Source organism: Oreochromis niloticus, linkage group LG2 (assembly GCF_001858045.2).
Source record: "Oreochromis niloticus isolate F11D_XX linkage group LG2, O_niloticus_UMD_NMBU, whole genome shotgun sequence".
In the NCBI taxonomy this organism is placed as follows: Eukaryota; Metazoa; Chordata; class Actinopteri; order Cichliformes; family Cichlidae; genus Oreochromis; species Oreochromis niloticus.
Genome location: NC_031966.2, coordinates 18,883,486 through 18,900,035, shown reverse-complemented (window position 1 = coordinate 18,900,035; position 16,550 = coordinate 18,883,486). Strand labels below are relative to the sequence as shown.

At 38.8% G+C, this 16,550-nt stretch overlaps 1 protein-coding gene across 6 annotated transcripts; it reads right to left on the bottom strand.

Moving 5' to 3' along the window:
- Nucleotides 1-52: 52 nt before the first annotated feature.
- On the bottom strand, nucleotides 53-15,630 carry sytl4 (synaptotagmin-like 4). 6 transcript variants are annotated; one of them, XM_005467420.4, is made up of 18 exons: nucleotides 14,984-15,283; nucleotides 14,229-14,305; nucleotides 13,941-14,130; nucleotides 11,281-11,496; nucleotides 9,340-9,449; nucleotides 9,100-9,211; nucleotides 8,829-9,014; nucleotides 7,845-7,959; nucleotides 7,678-7,768; nucleotides 7,478-7,572; nucleotides 6,441-6,533; nucleotides 5,788-5,966; nucleotides 5,308-5,410; nucleotides 4,522-4,683; nucleotides 2,393-2,498; nucleotides 2,198-2,306; nucleotides 1,867-2,075; nucleotides 53-297 (listed from the first exon to the last, which is right to left on the bottom strand). In XM_005467420.4, the coding sequence occupies exons 3-18, from the start codon at nucleotides 14,057-14,059 to the stop codon at nucleotides 149-151; spliced, it is 2,154 nt and encodes a 717-aa protein (XP_005467477.1). In that variant the 5' UTR covers nucleotides 14,060-14,130; nucleotides 14,229-14,305; nucleotides 14,984-15,283; the 3' UTR covers nucleotides 53-148. The 6 variants fall into 6 exon arrangements, with proteins under 6 accessions (XP_005467477.1, XP_005467479.1, XP_005467478.1 ...); XM_005467422.4 differs by having other exon boundaries at nucleotides 14,264-14,305; XM_005467421.4 differs by lacking the exons at nucleotides 14,229-14,305; nucleotides 14,984-15,283 and adding an exon at nucleotides 15,337-15,630.
- Nucleotides 15,631-16,550: the final 920 nt, after the last annotated feature.

Genomic DNA, 16,550 nt, shown 5'->3' with positions numbered 1-16,550 from the left:
GAAGTGTCAGGACAACAAACTGGGCGACCGCTCACTTCAAGAGACCGGCCTGCTCTGGTGTGACAAGCCTGAGAAAATAAAATTAATCCACAATCCCATGTTAGTCTCACAGGACACAGCTTCTCATCATCTCAGGCGTGTGCTGTCCTCATTTGCCCTTGGCTTTCCCCATAGTGGAACGCAGTGTAAGAGTGCCCTCTGCCCATGAGTCCGGGTACTGCATCATCTTCTGCCAGAGACTAATCTCCTCTCCAACCGAGTCCAGCTCCACCTCCTCTTTGCCCACCTTTACTGTGCCTGCAGGGTTAAGATTGCACAGTCACTGCAGAATCAATGTTTTTAGCATTAATAATGGTAAATTCTACAACTTTTTTCTCAAAGATGCTTATTTTTTGTATTTTAGTTTAATTGTAAAACCCATTATATTGGCATAAATTTCAATTCAAGTCATCTTTACTCCACTGTGACAAATTGCTTGCTTTTAGGCTGACCAAATGCCAACAAACTAAATGTAGAGCAAAGAGTTTCAAGGACAAATATATTTTATATGAATGCAAATTTCCCAAATCCCTTGCTACTAAATATAGCACAAGGAAGGTAAAGCTTAGTCTTAAGGATGGTTTTTCCAGTTGTGTACATTCTCCTTTTATTCCAATAACCTTCAAACTGTTATTCCTGTTGTTTTGTCTTTTAATCATTTGATTTTACTGGGAATACATCCATCAACAGCACATCTTTTTTCCATTATATTCCAGAAAGTTCTGTATAGCGTGTGATTGTGGTCAAATTTCCCAATGCTGGGTGTAGCTTGAACAAAGAGGGTAACATTTTACTCAGCAGGAGGAAGTAACCTTTCAATGAAAGCCAGACCTTAGAACAGTTTATTTTATATTGTTGATTTCTGAAATCGGGAAGCAAAATTTGTATCCCAGTATGAGAGGTGAGAGGGACAAGAGATAAATGCTGTGCAGGCCCACATAAAGGAACATGTGGTCACTCCTGTCCGATTGCCCATAAATAATATCTGACAAATGAATTGCAATTAACAGATTATGTTTTCATGTTTTGTAAGATGATTGTTTTTTGTTTGTTTTTAAAAAAAAAAAAAAATACTGACTCGCATCCCTTCGTGCATGTGCAGTTTTCAGTGCATGAAATGGGAGATGAAATTCATTGTGCTCATTTTTTATTCAAAAGTTCTTCAAACTTAAATATATTCAGTCAGAGATGTTTTTTCCTCTTTGCTTTTCCTTGTTGAAGTGCAGGGAATGAAGCAGGGGCACAGGAGGGACTTTTGTATCAAAAAAAAAATCATGCAACTTTAAAAGACACCCACAAAATTTAACTAACAAATACAGGTAATACTAAAGGAAGAGGAAACTGCTTAAAAAAATATATAAAAATAAAAATAATTAAAAAATACTGGCAGCTGCTATAGCTACCGCCCAGTCTCTCAATGGATGTGCCTATGGTACAAATCTGAAAATCCTAGGCGACTTTCTTCTTGAGTTATCACATTCCAAGATTTTCAGAAAACTTCTGACCTGGATTTTGAAATAACTGAGATTCAAATTATCACATTAACAAACTTGGGTGTCCATGTTACCCGTCCGCCTGGTGCAGTGATGACAATACCCCATCAGCCTTTTACAGGTGAGGAGTAACAGTGGTTGCCAACCTCTAAAATCTGAAAATGATAGATGATTTCTTTCTAGTTTAATGTTTTAGTCCACTTGCTGGAGACAAAGCAGCAACAAAGAAATAATAATCAGGTTTATCTCCCCCCCCCAAACAGTCCATCTCACATAAGCTTTAAAAGCCAGGTGAAAAAGACGACATCAGGACTTCATAGATTTCATCATTTACCTTCTCCGGAGCTGAGGCGGACACCTCCCAGGAATTCATTGCTGTGCAAGGACTCTTTGTCCCACACAGTCAGCTCCAGACACATCTCCTTCAGCTGCTCCAGAGTCAGCTCCTTGTACACAAATGTTTCATTGTAGTGGGGGTTCAGGTTCTTCTTCATAACTGGAGTCTTCCTCTTTGAGTTCTTTGCCTTAGTTGGGAACAGGTAGCTGCAAAGCCACAAACACCAAACTAATTTAAAAAATACAAATTCCTGTTTAAAAACCATGAGTGCGTTTATTTATTTATTTATTTTTAAATTGGTTTAAGAATTGGACTGGTGATCACCAACCCCTTCACAAAGCTATCCGATGTGCCTCCTGACTTCATTGCCATGAGATTCTTTGCCTCCTTTATTAGGACATGCAGCTCTCCTCCTTCCTCCACCCTGGCTTTTTTGTCTGAACAGGAGAACAGACAATCTCAGAAATTTGAAGCAAAGCCAGAGATAGAAACAGCCACTTTTTTTTTCTCTCTCTCTTTTTACCTTTGGTTTTCTCAGCTGTTTTCTTTTTAGGTGTGACAAACTTCAAGGAGATAATCAATTCCCCTTTGTACTGAGCAAAAGCTGAAGGTGGCACAACAGAGGCTGCCTGTTTAAAAAGACAGGAAAAAAAAAAAAAAAAAGAGTACATTTGTACACATGCCAATGTACTAACATGGAAACTCAAACCTGTAAATATATGAGACAACATCTGTAACAGCCAGGCCCTTTTCTTCACAGCTAATCAATACTGTCACTTTGATCTAAACTGATTGACATTTGGGCTGCTCACTCTGGTCTGTAATGTGCTTTTCATTATTCTTGCTGCTTTGGTTCTGTGGAGAAATACTCTAAGCCATCATTTCATCATTTTGTCCAGTCTCCTGCACAAGGACACATGTACGTAGTTACCAAGATTCTCAGGTCTGCCACTGCTTTCATCCAAATGCACTGATTTACAGGTCAGTAAGTTTTAGGGCATTTTCCCACCGGCAGTGTTTAGTCCATTTAAAAATCAAACACTGCTTCCTTTTCCACCTTATTGAGGTTTGGTTGTGCAGATGTGAACACAGTAGTTAGACTCCGGTGCGGAACAAAACTACTGTACAGAGACCTTTTGGAGGAGGTGGTCTTGGTGCGGTTCATTTATGGTGTGAACGTGATCTGACCTTGATGCAAACAAACTACTAGGCATATGTTGTAAGCCTGAGCTAAAAAAAAAAACTTCCCATAGCCACGTATGCTTTGTATTCTGTGGCAAGACTCTGTACGGGCTAGCAACTAGCTGTGAAAGAAATTTTTATGTTCTCCAATAGTCCAGAACACAATACCTCCTTCCTGCATTTACTTTTGTTGCTTCTGCCCCAGACACATCAGGCCAATAAGCAGACTGATTATTCTCACATGGTTTGTAGTGATGCATTTTGTTTTGCTTGGACTGCACTTGGATTTTTTCTTTGTGTAAAAACAAATCAAAGCTACAAACTCATCAACGGATTCTGACCAGATTGAACAAACTATAGGTGTTAAAACGCCCTCAATGAAAAGCAGCAGTCCACAGAGGAAGACTAGTGTGGATGCAGACAACGTGTAAAGCTTGTTCACTGTGGCTTTATCTCTAAGTAATAAAGAAAAAATAAATCCAGCAAAAAAAACAAAAAACAAAAAACAAAAAAAAAACAGGGCAATAGAGCACAAGCGCAAAAAAACGCTTCATCTAAAATGAGCCATCACCTGGTTTTACAGTGCTGCTTACAAAAGGACTCCCCATGGTATGATAAATATTTTAGAGATCAAATTAAAGTTATGAGCTTAATTAAAATTTCTTTACTGAACTTTGTATAATTAAACCTCAGACAGTAACTTCCAGCTCAACCAAAGGTAATTTCTACAGCAAACAGCTCAAACTGGATCTTGTGATAACACAGCAGTTAGGTTTCACTGGTTTTCACAGATCATGTGACTTTACCCAAACAACTGCAGTTTATTGTCCATGTTGTAAAAGCCCGTATGATGCAATTCATAAAGGAAGAGACATCATTCACAGCAGCGTTGATAGAATTATAAATTAGTACAGAGACTATTATTTCAGCCTGATAAAGGAAGGGGCTACCTGGTGTATCTCTCCTTTGCTTAGAGACCCTTCATTCAAATTCTAGTTAATTCATAAAATGTTACATGGCTCTGGATAAAACACAAACCTCCAAAAGTGATGATGAGTGGTGAGGAAGGAGTAAATGTTTCAAATAGAAGGGAGACATTGCCTGTGTGAGGTCTCCTCACTTTAAAGTAATTGAGGTTTAAAGGTAACAATCACCTGCCGGCATTTTGCAGATAAACCAATTAAAATCAATATTTTAATTTGTTAACCGTTTCATCTAAAATGGTCCAGTTTTGTTTGTATTAGTCACATGGTCGAGGTAGTCATTTATGCTTCCTTCAGTGCTTAAACTGGGTGGGGCATCAGTGCATGCCCCCGATACGCAGTTTAAAATGTGTGCAAACTCCACCTATTCAGCACAACGCAGATGTACACTCTGCATCAGACTTCATGGGTAAACAAGCCATTTGTTGAGTTTCAACATAGCTACAAGAAAACTCCTTAAACAGAGAGCACACAATCTCTGCTCTACCTTTGCCAGGAGAGCCATGCGCTCCTCTTGTGGGGAGTTGAGGTCTCTGCAGTCCAAGGGGATCTCCACCTCTCCCAGGAAGGCGTTGCGGCTGAGGCGACCATGATGCCAGACTGATATTGAGAGGGAGCGAGTGGACAACTTAGAGCGGTCGATAGAGTACTGGTAGAAGAAGAGAGGAGACGTGATGATCAAAAGCCTGATAGATAATTCTCCAATGTGTGTATTCACAAAAAAGAAACCTTTTTTATGCAGTGACCCATAACTGATTGACCCAAAATGCCCATTTTAAGCCAAACCCTGATCTGCTTCTAAAACAGCTGTGTAGTTTCAAATTATAATTTACAATCTGGTTAAATAATATGACATCAGGTGTGAGTGGTGAAATAATTCACACCACTGCTACTGCTTCAACCTCCAAATGTGGACATTTTGGTCTTTTAAAAGTAGACAGGAACACAAACTATGACATGAAAAATTGAGAGTATTTAACAACAACAGAAAAAAAAAAAAAAAAACATGTTGAAATGGAACTTTCTGGTTAATTTCCCTGTCAACAGTTTGCTACTGTGCTGACTCTACACTGAAGGCTGGGACTAAAATCAATATTTGACAACAGCTACTCTAATCTGCAAAGTCAATATCAACCTTAAGGTCTCCATAGGTGCGGTCATTATTTGCAGCAGACATGGCGCGAGGTCGCTAATAAGGGAGCGTCTTTAAGTCAACAGGGTAAGATCAACAGTTGAAGTCCAGTTAGGCATGAGAAAAATGATAAATCATCACCTTTAAAGTTTCATTGTAGACTGGGTTTATAGTGTTTCTCTTGGTGCTGGTTTTCTTTTTGCTCTGGCGAGATTTGTCAGGGAGCAGATAACATTTGACATAGCTGTAACATAAATACAGAAGAAGGTCAAACCGTGAGTCTCCTTGTCATGATTACTGCTCATCTGTTGTATTTCCTGACTAAATGCTGAGAAAAAAAAAATATGTCTGTTGACACTCAATTTCCTGTGAAGCTCAACTAATCACCTCTGGGATGTGATTACTGAGACTCCGTAAACACAGTAACCTCTTATCGATACTGATCAAAGCTTTGCTTACATTACTGAGGGGTGTGTGTGCAGTAGAAAAATGTGTCGTTTTTAGGCACAATCAACAGAGCTGCTTAATCTGAAGGTTAAAGTTTGACCAAACTTTGCTTTTAATTTCAAACTCTGCCTGTTAGAGCTCCATAAACGATGTAGTTTTGGATGTAGTTCTTACGGGTTGCAGACGCTCCGTGCAGCATCGCCATAAGCCAGCTGATGACACTCCTTGATGAAGACCTGGAGGCTCTGGCTGCTCTCGTCGTAACTTACAGAGAACACAACATCTCCCTTCACCTCCACACTGTCAAAGTCTCCAGCTTCACTGTAAAGGCTCATCATGCTGCCCAGTGTGCTCTGCATGATAACAAACTATCATTAACAAGGCCCGCATTTGTTTCAAGTTGATGACAAATATTCAATTTTAGTTAATAAGTGGAGAAACAGAGTCAGTGCTTCAGTTTAAAAAGTAATAACAAGGGAACAAAGAAGCTACAGATTGAGAAAAATTCTACAAAGATACAGAAAGATTGTTAGGGACAACAAATTGAGTTAAGCATTATCAGGATGTTTCGTAAATCCATATTAATAGCATTAAGGCCGTCTTGGTGACAGCTTTGCTTTCTATTCAGGCTCTGGTAACTATAGAAACACTTTGCTGGACTCGCACTATCAGTTTTGCACTTCCTAACGTGCTAGAGGATTTCCTGAGGTTGAAGATCCGTGTTCAGATAAGTAAGTATCAGCTCTGTTATGAGACACGTAATGAGCTGCACTTCAAAAAATACTTCAGAGACCTAATGTGAGTTCTGAGAGCTGTCATTACTTTACCTTTGAGCCACGCAGGCTGGAGGCATTTGAGTTCATCGTTCTTCTATGAAAGCTAACCAAGCTGTCGATATCTTCTTCCTCTTCTTCATCTTCCTGCGGCACCACAATACACACTTAGCAAGTTTATCATACACACACAGACTTTGAGACCCAGCAGAATCATCTAGTTTCAAAAAAGTATTTGAGGTTTTCAGAAAAATAAAAGTTGATTTAATAACCGTTTAGCTGCAGGATCTTTCATTTGCTTTCATAAGGTGAAGATATTTGACTAAATACCCACCAAATTACAGATCAAACCAATGGCATTTTAATTTAATAGGCAAAACGTATCAAAATTTCTCCAATACCAATTGAAAATGGCAGGTTTAAACAACGTATTGAACATCACCAAATGGATTGACCTGGATTTTGCTAACATGATGCACACTTTTCTAGCAAAAAAGATCTCCAATGATGAATGAAGGGCAAGCCCAGCAGTTTCTCTAGCTTTCCAAGTTACACTCACTTCACAGAGTGGCTAGCAATGTAGACGTGAGAGGCCCAGAGGTTATCCTCCTGTTTCATGCCCAACCACCACCTTTATGCAAGTTATTACACAACCGTCTCCATCACTTAACAGACAGACAAGATTTCACCTGGAGGGACCGTCTTTAATAATGTTCACAGTTATTGCTCTTTTAAAATAACAGAATGCCACCTCACGCCTGCCTTTGCCACTCAACCCTGTGAAAGTTAATCTGGTTTGAATGCTGTTGATGTCCACCATGAGAACACCTACTTTTGGTCAAATCTAACAGCCCAGAATGTCACTTCTTCTGCCCTTGTCATCACCTCTGCAATCAAACAATATACTTAGATATACTTAAACATCCTCTGAAACTGGAAAGGTAGCACTGGGGATTCAAAAAAGGCAATAAAATGGTTGCAGGATCCCTTTTTGGTGACTCTTTCACATAGCTACATTGATGGAAACAATGCTATCCTTGGTAATTAACTTTAATGTGACATAAAATCTAAGCAGCCACACACACGCTCACCTGTATATCCAAGCCTGGTACAGATCTGCTCCTTTTGCCCAGTGATGGCTCTGATGTGTCACGTTCATTACGCAGGTCCAGTGTTGACGCATACTCTAATGAACACACCAGCAATTAAATACATATAATAAATACAGAAAAACACATTTTTCTTTTGATTACGGGGAACAACACTGCACATGTTAACAGACAATACAAACCTGCAGGTTTTGCGCCTCGTTTGATGCTCTTCTTAAAGAGTCTATCAACATCCAGCTCTGGGTTTACAGTGGAGGATTTTACTTCTGGAGCCTAAAGTGACCAGACAAAAAGATGCGGCCAAAGAAGAAGAAGGTGAAAATATTTCAAACAATGAAAACTATCTTACAGTGTTGATCTCTGCGTTGGTGGTTTTACTGCTGACAGTATCTGCTTTGATGGAGACGGTCAGACTGGAATTACTGGATCCTACTGGGCTGGTTCGAACAAAGCTGTTTTCCTTCCTGGTTGGCAAAAGAATCAGACATTGAACAACTACAATATAGACCTTTTTTGTTCTAATACACAAATAAAAACTTTTAGTTTTGTAAAGAAGTCCCATTAGCCTCAAATTTGTGTTTCATTTCAGTTTTGTAACCTCTGTTCTGAAATCGAGAATGGGAGAGCACTTTAATTAAAATTACTTTGGTGGATATTTGAGGCCTGTGACCCTACTTAGCATACAAACTGGAAACTGCATTAGAAACAAGCCCCCAGCTGGGCTTCCTAATTTAGTTGGGATATTATGCTGTTGATGATCCCATTTCTAAGGATATAGCACAAATCAACACATAATTATACTGACAGTAACACGAACAACTGTGAAGTCCAAGGTCAGATATGATGGAAACTTTGTTTATATATACTAGGGCCTTACTTTGCAATAGTTTCTAATTTTTTTTAATTACCAACACAACTTAGAAATGATTTACAACTAGGTAAATATAGGAAATTAAATATGCTGCTTTAATATACCGCAACATCATTTAACTTTTGAGAATATTTACATTGTAATAAGTTCTTTCTTTAGTAGAAATACATTTCAGGCTTAATAACAATCAAATGTAGGTTAAAATGGCTCTAATTGCTTTACTTTCTCATAATGCTGTCACATAAATATCATTTTCTGTTAGTTTAAAGATTTAGGCTCAAATACAGTTTGTATTTTTCATCTTTTCTTATGATCTGACCCCACTTTGATCTTAACGGTGTCAGACTAAATACTCTACTCAATTAGGAGCTAAACACCATGTAGAGGAGAGCTAAATGCTGCCATTCCTGTCTCAAAAATTGCTTTAATATTGATGGTACCTCTTTGAACACCTGGGTTTACCTTGGTTGCTCAGGCTCAGGGGTCACACGGCCAGACTCCGTCTCAGTTTTAACGCTGGCTATACTGGAATTTCCTACAGACTCCGTGTCACTGCGATTTGACTTTGATTGGACCTTTAATTCTTCCTCCTCCTTTGATTCCAATGATGCCCTTGAAGTGATGGATCCAGAATAACTGCTTGAATTACTGTCAACAACAATGCGAGTTTGAGAAGTGGTTTAATGAACATTTTTAAAATCAGACAAAACTGATGTTAAGGGTGACAGCACACCTGTTGTCAACCATCTGAAGTTTCTGCTTCGTCAGAGAGGGATACGTAGGAGGATCTGAATTTATTTCAGGACCACTCAGCAGGACTTCACCCACTGTCTCTCGTTTCTTTGCTATAAACACAGAACAAAAAACAAACAAGAAAAAAAATAGTGAACTGGAGCGTCACTGCTCTGACTGCAGGCAGGCTTATGTTTACATTACTGGCTCAACAGTTCTACTTCCTGTTAACTATACTCACATGGCTGCTTCTTTCTCAGGGACACTCTCACTAGGTCATGCCCAGGTGTTGTAGAGAAACGGTTGACCCGCTGATCGTAGAACCAGTCACCCGTCCTTTTCTTGACATCACTAGAATCCCATATAAATATTCATCAGCTAACTAACAGATTTGTTAATGGTTATCCAACAAGCTGTGAGCAGTATGTGACCATTATGTGAGAGTGCAGAACATAATGTATATAGTGATTATCCTGAAAACAAGCAGTTCTGGGTTTTCACTGATGTTTCTGTTAATGCCAAAAAATGTTGCAAGACAATGAGGAGGGGAAGAGATGAGTGGTGAGATACATTTCACACTGCATAGCTGATCATCAACAGATGTGGTTTGAAAGACCAACAGTGATTTTTCATAGATATATGTGGTTATTTATTACCACTGTATTGAAAAATAAAGCAAAAATCTAAAAACCAATGGGTTAAACCAGATACTCGATCTGAATGGCATCAATAATATTGTGAGAAAGTTTGGAGTCATTTTTCACCAGGATGTCCTTTAACGCACACATAAAACAAAGCTCTAGGACTGCCTTCTTTCATCTGTTCAGTACGGCCAAAATGACATAATACCATCTCATTTGTTACTCCAGAGATGGACTATTGTAATTACCTATTATCAGGTTATTCTAAAAGCTCACTGAAAAGCCTTTGGTCCAAAAACACCACAACAAGCACTGACAGGAGCTAGAAGGAGAGATCATATTTCTCCTATATCAGGTCCCATCACATCTTACAGACCTCTTAGTATCATATTATCCCTATAAACAACTCAGACTGCAGGCTTACTTCAGCTACCAATCCCTTCTCCTTTGGAACCAGATCTCAGTTCATTTTCAGGAAACACCTTCTCTACTTTTAAGATCAGTTTACAACTTTTTGATAGAGCTCATATTTAGAGCCAGATCAGATGAACCTGAACCATAATTTTGTAATTCTGTTACAGGTTTAGGCTGCTGAGTGCACTTTGTATGATACACAATGCAAAATAAAACCCAGCAAATCATCATTTAGTCTCAAAAGCAATTCATGCGCTGTCACTTCATGTGACTGCGCAATTCATGTGTCTGTTGAATTTGGATGAATACCAAAAGCAGCTCTTCCAGTGGCTAGTCAAAACCTTCCAGATGCTGTCCGCTGACTCATCCAAGTTACACAAAAATGTTCATGTATCCTAGAAGTGCCTGACATGTAGGAACACCCGGGAAGACAAACAGCCGACTGGCACTGTGTCACCCGGAAACCTGAAGGACCAATCCTATAGCATCTTTGTAAGCCACTGCAAACCTGCATCAATGATGAGCTGTATTCATAACTGAGCTAATTAATGGGCAGAAATGAACTGAAAAGCCACATATTTCTGAGGCAATGTAGACTTTAAAGCTCATTGGGCTATCATACTCACTGTTGACAAGCCAATTCTTAATCAGGAAAAATAAAAGTGTCAATAAAAACCTTTTACCCTTCAAATCACCGAAGACAAAAATGACAATAGAGTTTTAATTGCTTTAATATGTGATTAAAAAAATTACCACTATAACTTTCTGGTCAGTATTTGCATTCAAAACTACACAAACTGCTCTCAAAGTTGGTAAGGATTTTGGACAAGGTTTGAAACATTTCTTTTCAGCCACAATGGGCACCTTAAATTATTCTGAACCAATCTTATATATCATTCTAAAAATATTCGTTTGTGTGCAAAATGTGGAAGAAAATCTACAGCTTAAAATTGTCAAGGCAGTTTGCTCTGAGAAATGGCTGCTTAAGTATTTACATATTCAGAAGCATGAACGGGAATCTTACTTGCGCTTTGATGGAAATCTCTCAAATAGAAAACATCAACCTAACCCCACACACCCTGTTTTTTTGAAGATACAATATTTGTTTAATTTAAAACATTTCTTACGATTCTTTGGCACACACGTTGCACAGCCAGGATCCATCGGGCAGGACCATCCGGCAGTTGCGACATACGATGTGATTGCACATATTACACTGGCTGGAAAAAACAGTCAGTCGGCTCAAAGGCTCCAGGCATCGGCCACAGCTATGCTGACTGTATTTTTCGCTGGCACGTTTGGCCCCTTTCCTCTTAACATCCTGCAGCTCTGTCTTCAACTTCCTGAGCCAAACACACCACACAAATGCCACATAGTCAGTTTCACTTAAACAGTCATATGGCAAAGTAAACATTTTGCTGGATTTCTTTAAAAAACAAAAACAAAAAAAACCAACCCCAAAACAAACAAACAGTACATGAAGTAAGTTTTTAAACATGTGCTTTTTGTAAATGTTAAAGTATAATTTAATTTCAGAACTTGTGGTCATTATCAAGTTGTAGTCCATAAATATTACTCAATTACTGCAAAGCCTGATATAAAGAAGCAACACTGCGAGACAAGAATCATGAAATTAAAATAATATGTACAGCGTCTTTGTTACTCAGCTTCTAGTGTAAATTTGTCTTGTGCATTAAAGAACTTGGGCAGAATGTTGTTTAATTTTTTTTTAATACTTGTGCAAATAAAATAAGACATCGTTGCTGATAACAAGATTAGACTTTACTGCAATCCTTCACTTCAGCAAAAAATGTTAAACTTCAGAGGGCAGATGGATTAAATTCTTCTGCATTAATCAAAACTGACAATTTGGTAAATTGGCTGTTTTTAACAAACTTCTAATCTGTACATGTTGACCCACCTGCACACATGTTTACGACTTACAGTGTACAACAACAGAAAAGATTTACAAAAGCAGGACAAATGCCTAAAAGGCTTAAATATCTTAAATTACAGAATAAACTTAAGTAATGAAGACTGAACATTGTACACACTAGAAATTAAACATCATAGCAAAATACTGAATGTGTCTCAATACAGTCAAAATATTGGCCTCAGTTCTCTATAGCAGAGTCCTCACTAACAATACTGCACTGAAATCTTAGCAGAGGTTTCTGGCACAACTTCGCCTGCTTCCAAAGTGCACAGTCAGGTGAGGCTTTAAGTTCTTTTTCTTTAACAGAAGAACTTAAACTGCAACAACACCTGCAGCAAACAGAACAGGCATGCATTTTTTTAAAGCCTACCACACCTATACTGTTTAAAATAGGTCGTCTATAATATGTTTTATGATGAGCCAGATGAAGGCCACTACTTGAAACATGGCAGTTTTTTCTACACACCTCTTCACTCGGTTTGTATATACACCACTTTGTATTTATTAGTCATTAATAATCTCTGGCTCTCTTCCACAGAGTGTTTTATGTTTGTCTTCCTCCCCTTCCTCCCAACCGGTCATGGTAGGTGGCTGCCCCTCCCTGTGTCCTGCTGGAAGTTTTGTCCTGTTTAAAGAGAGTTTTTCCTTCCCACTGTCACCAAGTGCTTGCTCATAGGAGCTCATCTAAATTTGTGGTCTTCTTTTCTCTTTACAATACAAAAGTGCCTTGAGGTGACTCTTGCTGTGATTTGGTGCTCTATGAATAAATATGAATTGAAGTAAAAGTGAGCGGTCTCAGATGCTTTTCAAGATGCTCGTCAAGCGCAAAGATCTTCAGGATGACTTAATGATATGCACTGTTGCCTCATGGTAACAGGGTCCCGACTTTGAGGGAGGTTTTGGTTAACTGGCGATTCTAAATCAGCTGATGTTAGATAAAGTGCTTTACACGTATAGATTGAAGTTCTTTACAAATATATTTTTAGTTTTAAGCACTTTGAGTGGACAGTAGGTGTGGAAAAACACTACATTGCAAGTACATTACACAGTGTTTTCTTCATAATGATGCAAGACGGAGGACTTATGGGCAAGGTTTCTAAACAATATTAAATAGATGAAAACAGAGGCACATTCATAAAGCGACTAAAGCAATATCTGTGGAATTTAATCCAGTTGCAACTGACGTTACAGTTTTTGATTGCTATTGTTATTTTAGTGTTTTAGTTTTGTCATTACGTTTTATTTTTGCAGCGTTAATATTTTGAATAGATGTGCATTTTGTTGCAACTAAATGGAATTCTAATAAAAACAAAACAATCAGCGACAGTCAATGAATCCAGATGCATCTAATACTGTAAGAGATAGCAATAAGTATCTAAAGCCAACACATTAACAGTGACACTGACAGTGTTTTTGTTTTGTTTTTTCTTAAAAAAAAAAGAAAAAGAAAAATCAGATAAAATATCTGTATCTTTTGTTCTCCTATTTTGTTCCAATTTGGCTTCTATTTTTATCTATGAAAAACACAAAGCCACCACGCCAATATTACTTTAACTGGATTAAGTTACTATCAACCAGCTTGAACCCTGACAATAAATATCAAGTCCCTACAAGTATCAAATGCCAACTGAGCAAATTTCTAAATTAAAAAAAAAAAAATTCTGAAAAGTTGAATATAGCGTATGGGAATACTTTTGTGGAGTAAAAATGGCTAAAAATAAAACAGAATAGAAGTGCAGTAAAAAAAAAAAAAAAAATAAGCGGCAGATATGAGTTTATTTTGGTACTTCTAACAACTAAATAACAACTGACTAACTGACAGGTGTGGAAAAATTAGGAGCCTCTTCTCACCGCACACGCTGGTCCTCAGCCTGTCTCAGCTTCTCATCTCGTCGCAGCACCTCCAGGATCAGCTCCCGCTCGGATTCAGACAGGAAGCCCAGGTTTATCATGTCAGCAGCCTCTGGCATGGTGTCTGTATCCAAGAACCCTTAGTGCAGGTGAACTGGCTCAATCGAGTCGCTTTTACATCGAGATGTCACTGAGAACAAAGCAAGAACATCAGGAGTTGAACGTTTATGCAAAAAGTGTTTTTTAATTAAACCTTCCAACTAATGCTTGACTTTACTACAGGACAACCTGCTTTCCTATGATCTCCTGTAATGCAAGCTCACCAGAGCCCTTGAGTGAAAACAGGAACTTAGTGACTCGATTCCCTGTGACGACAATACAGCCAAACAGAAACAGTTGTGTTTATTTGGTTTTAATCAAATAACTGGGAGACGACTGAGTGACCTTTCCTTCTTCCTGTTGGCTTCCATACAGGGAAGTTGCTGCTGCCAGTATGCCATCCTGCATAACTCAGCTGGAGATTCCTCACTGGATTATTTAAATCTCATGCCAACATCAACAGCAAAGCAAAGCTTGCCTGGTGGGAATACTGATAAAACCACCAGGAATACTTTCTATTTCAAGAGACGACTCTGGAAGCTTCTGGCTGAAATGACAAATGACCTAAAGAACAACCAGGATGTGAGAGGATTTTAAAATCCCACAGAATGCCTCTGCCCGGGTGAAAGCAAAAGACAACATGAACTTGGCTACGGTGCGTGGTTCCCACCCTCTAAGGATACAGAGAGCAGGGTGGAGTTCAGGAGCTGAAACATTAATTTAAATCCAGCATCAGCCTTGTCATCTGTCATGTCCCATCTGAAACTTTATGCTCCAATTAAACTCCCTGCAGGGTGATTTAAGCAGGAGCAAAATGTACCCCTGAGTGAGGCAAGCTGTGAGAATGCTCCCGTTTCCAAGCACGCATGAAAAACGTGATAACTTTTTCCTCATTGTTTGAATGCCTGGAGCCTGTTATTATGATAGGAGGGGTTGAAGAATACCTGCAGGGCAACTTAGTGAGAGAATAAGCTTCAAGGAAACGGTCAATACTCTGAGTTAGTGAGGCGGGTAATTCTTTACCAATAGTAAACATAAAGGAGGTAAAAGCATTAAAAACAATAAAAAACGCTGACAGATTTAAATACAGACTGGAAGAGTTAAAAAGAACTCGACTATGAGCTGCTAACTGCTCCTTATCTGAAAGTCCAATTAACGCTAACGTTACATCAAAAAAACCCGCCTGAGACTTCCCTTTTTCGTGCTGTACAGACCAGTCTGGAAAATCGCTGCAACTGTCGCGAAGCTTACTAAATAAAAAAAAAGCACCTGACTCGTTAAAGGAAATTAAACACACCTGTTGGTAGAAGTCCACGGAGACCAGCCGCTATAAGATTCGCAAGTCACTCCCGAGAGAAAATACAGGCAAAAGTGTTACCAGCAGCACGCGAGCTCACCGCGCGCTCACAATCACGCCACCGTGTAGGTACACACAGCTGTAGTCACTCTGCTTCGTGGCTAAGACCCTAACCGTGCCCGAGTCTCCTTAACTGCTGACTTTGTGGCGGAAGATAAGTAAAGTTTGCCGGAGACGGTCAGGAGCGCCTCTCTCTCTCCACATTTTCCATGACAGGTGCTTTTCCTTTGCTCTATTTACCGGAGGAGGGCTGGGTGTGGAAAATCTCGCCCATATCTTGGTTTCTTTTCTCCCTCCAAGCTGTTTTTTTTTCTAATCCTTGGAAACTTGGAACAAAGAAAGTGCATGCATATGCGCTTTTCATTTTGCATTTGGCATAAAAATTTGCACGTAAATGTGCGAAATTCAATATGCAAACGAGAGAGAGAGAAGCACAGCAGGTAGTTACTCATAGTTGTAATACCGGGCTATTATTATTTGTTGTTAGGGCACAGCCATAAGAGAGCAGAGCATAAAGCAAATGATTTCTGAGTTTTAAAAAATGACAGCAGCTTTTAAGCCTGAAACACATGTCGTTTAATTAAAAAAAACAAACAAACAAAAAACAACAACAAACTTTCAAAGTCCTTTTTGGAAGAAAAACCCCTCCCCTTCCTGTTGTTTCATGTCTTATTTTACTGTAAAAGCCCAAGAAATTTTACTTAGTAAACGCATTTTTGATTATAAGAAAAGGAGTCACTTGAATTTATTACCACTTATTCCTGCATAAACTATTATTTAGGTTAATACGTTTTTGAGTACATGTTCTGTTTGTTTTCATGTCTGTTTGATAACTGGGCGGTGGGAGTGACCTCAATCTAAGGCAAACCTAATAAATCTATAGGTTTAAAACAAGCTATGCTACCTTGTTATTCTAACTAGACGATGACTTTGATACAAGTCAGGTGCTTCAATATTATTAACACATATAAATAAAGAGAAATAGGATGAAACAGGCAGATAAAGGAGGATAAATAATACACTGGAGCACCACAAGCCAGATTAGCTTCATTGCTCCAGGGCATTGATTTCTCCTGGAAGGATGGACCCATCCATCCATGCATTAGATATTCCCTTATTAAGGGTCAAATCTCTTGTATCTACTTAACTGGACT

Coding starts and splice junctions, on each gene's coding strand:
- sytl4 (XM_005467421.4), bottom strand. CDS start 14,059: ATGCCAGAGGCTGCTGACATGATAAACCTGGGCTTCCTGTCTGAATCC. Junction 9,212..9,339: donor CCTGAGAAAGAAGCAGCCAT/GTGAGTATAGTT, acceptor CTGTGTTTATAG/CAAAGAAACGAGAGACAGTG. Junction 5,967..6,440: donor CCAGCCTGCGTGGCTCAAAG/GTAAAGTAATGA, acceptor GTTATCATGCAG/AGCACACTGGGCAGCATGAT.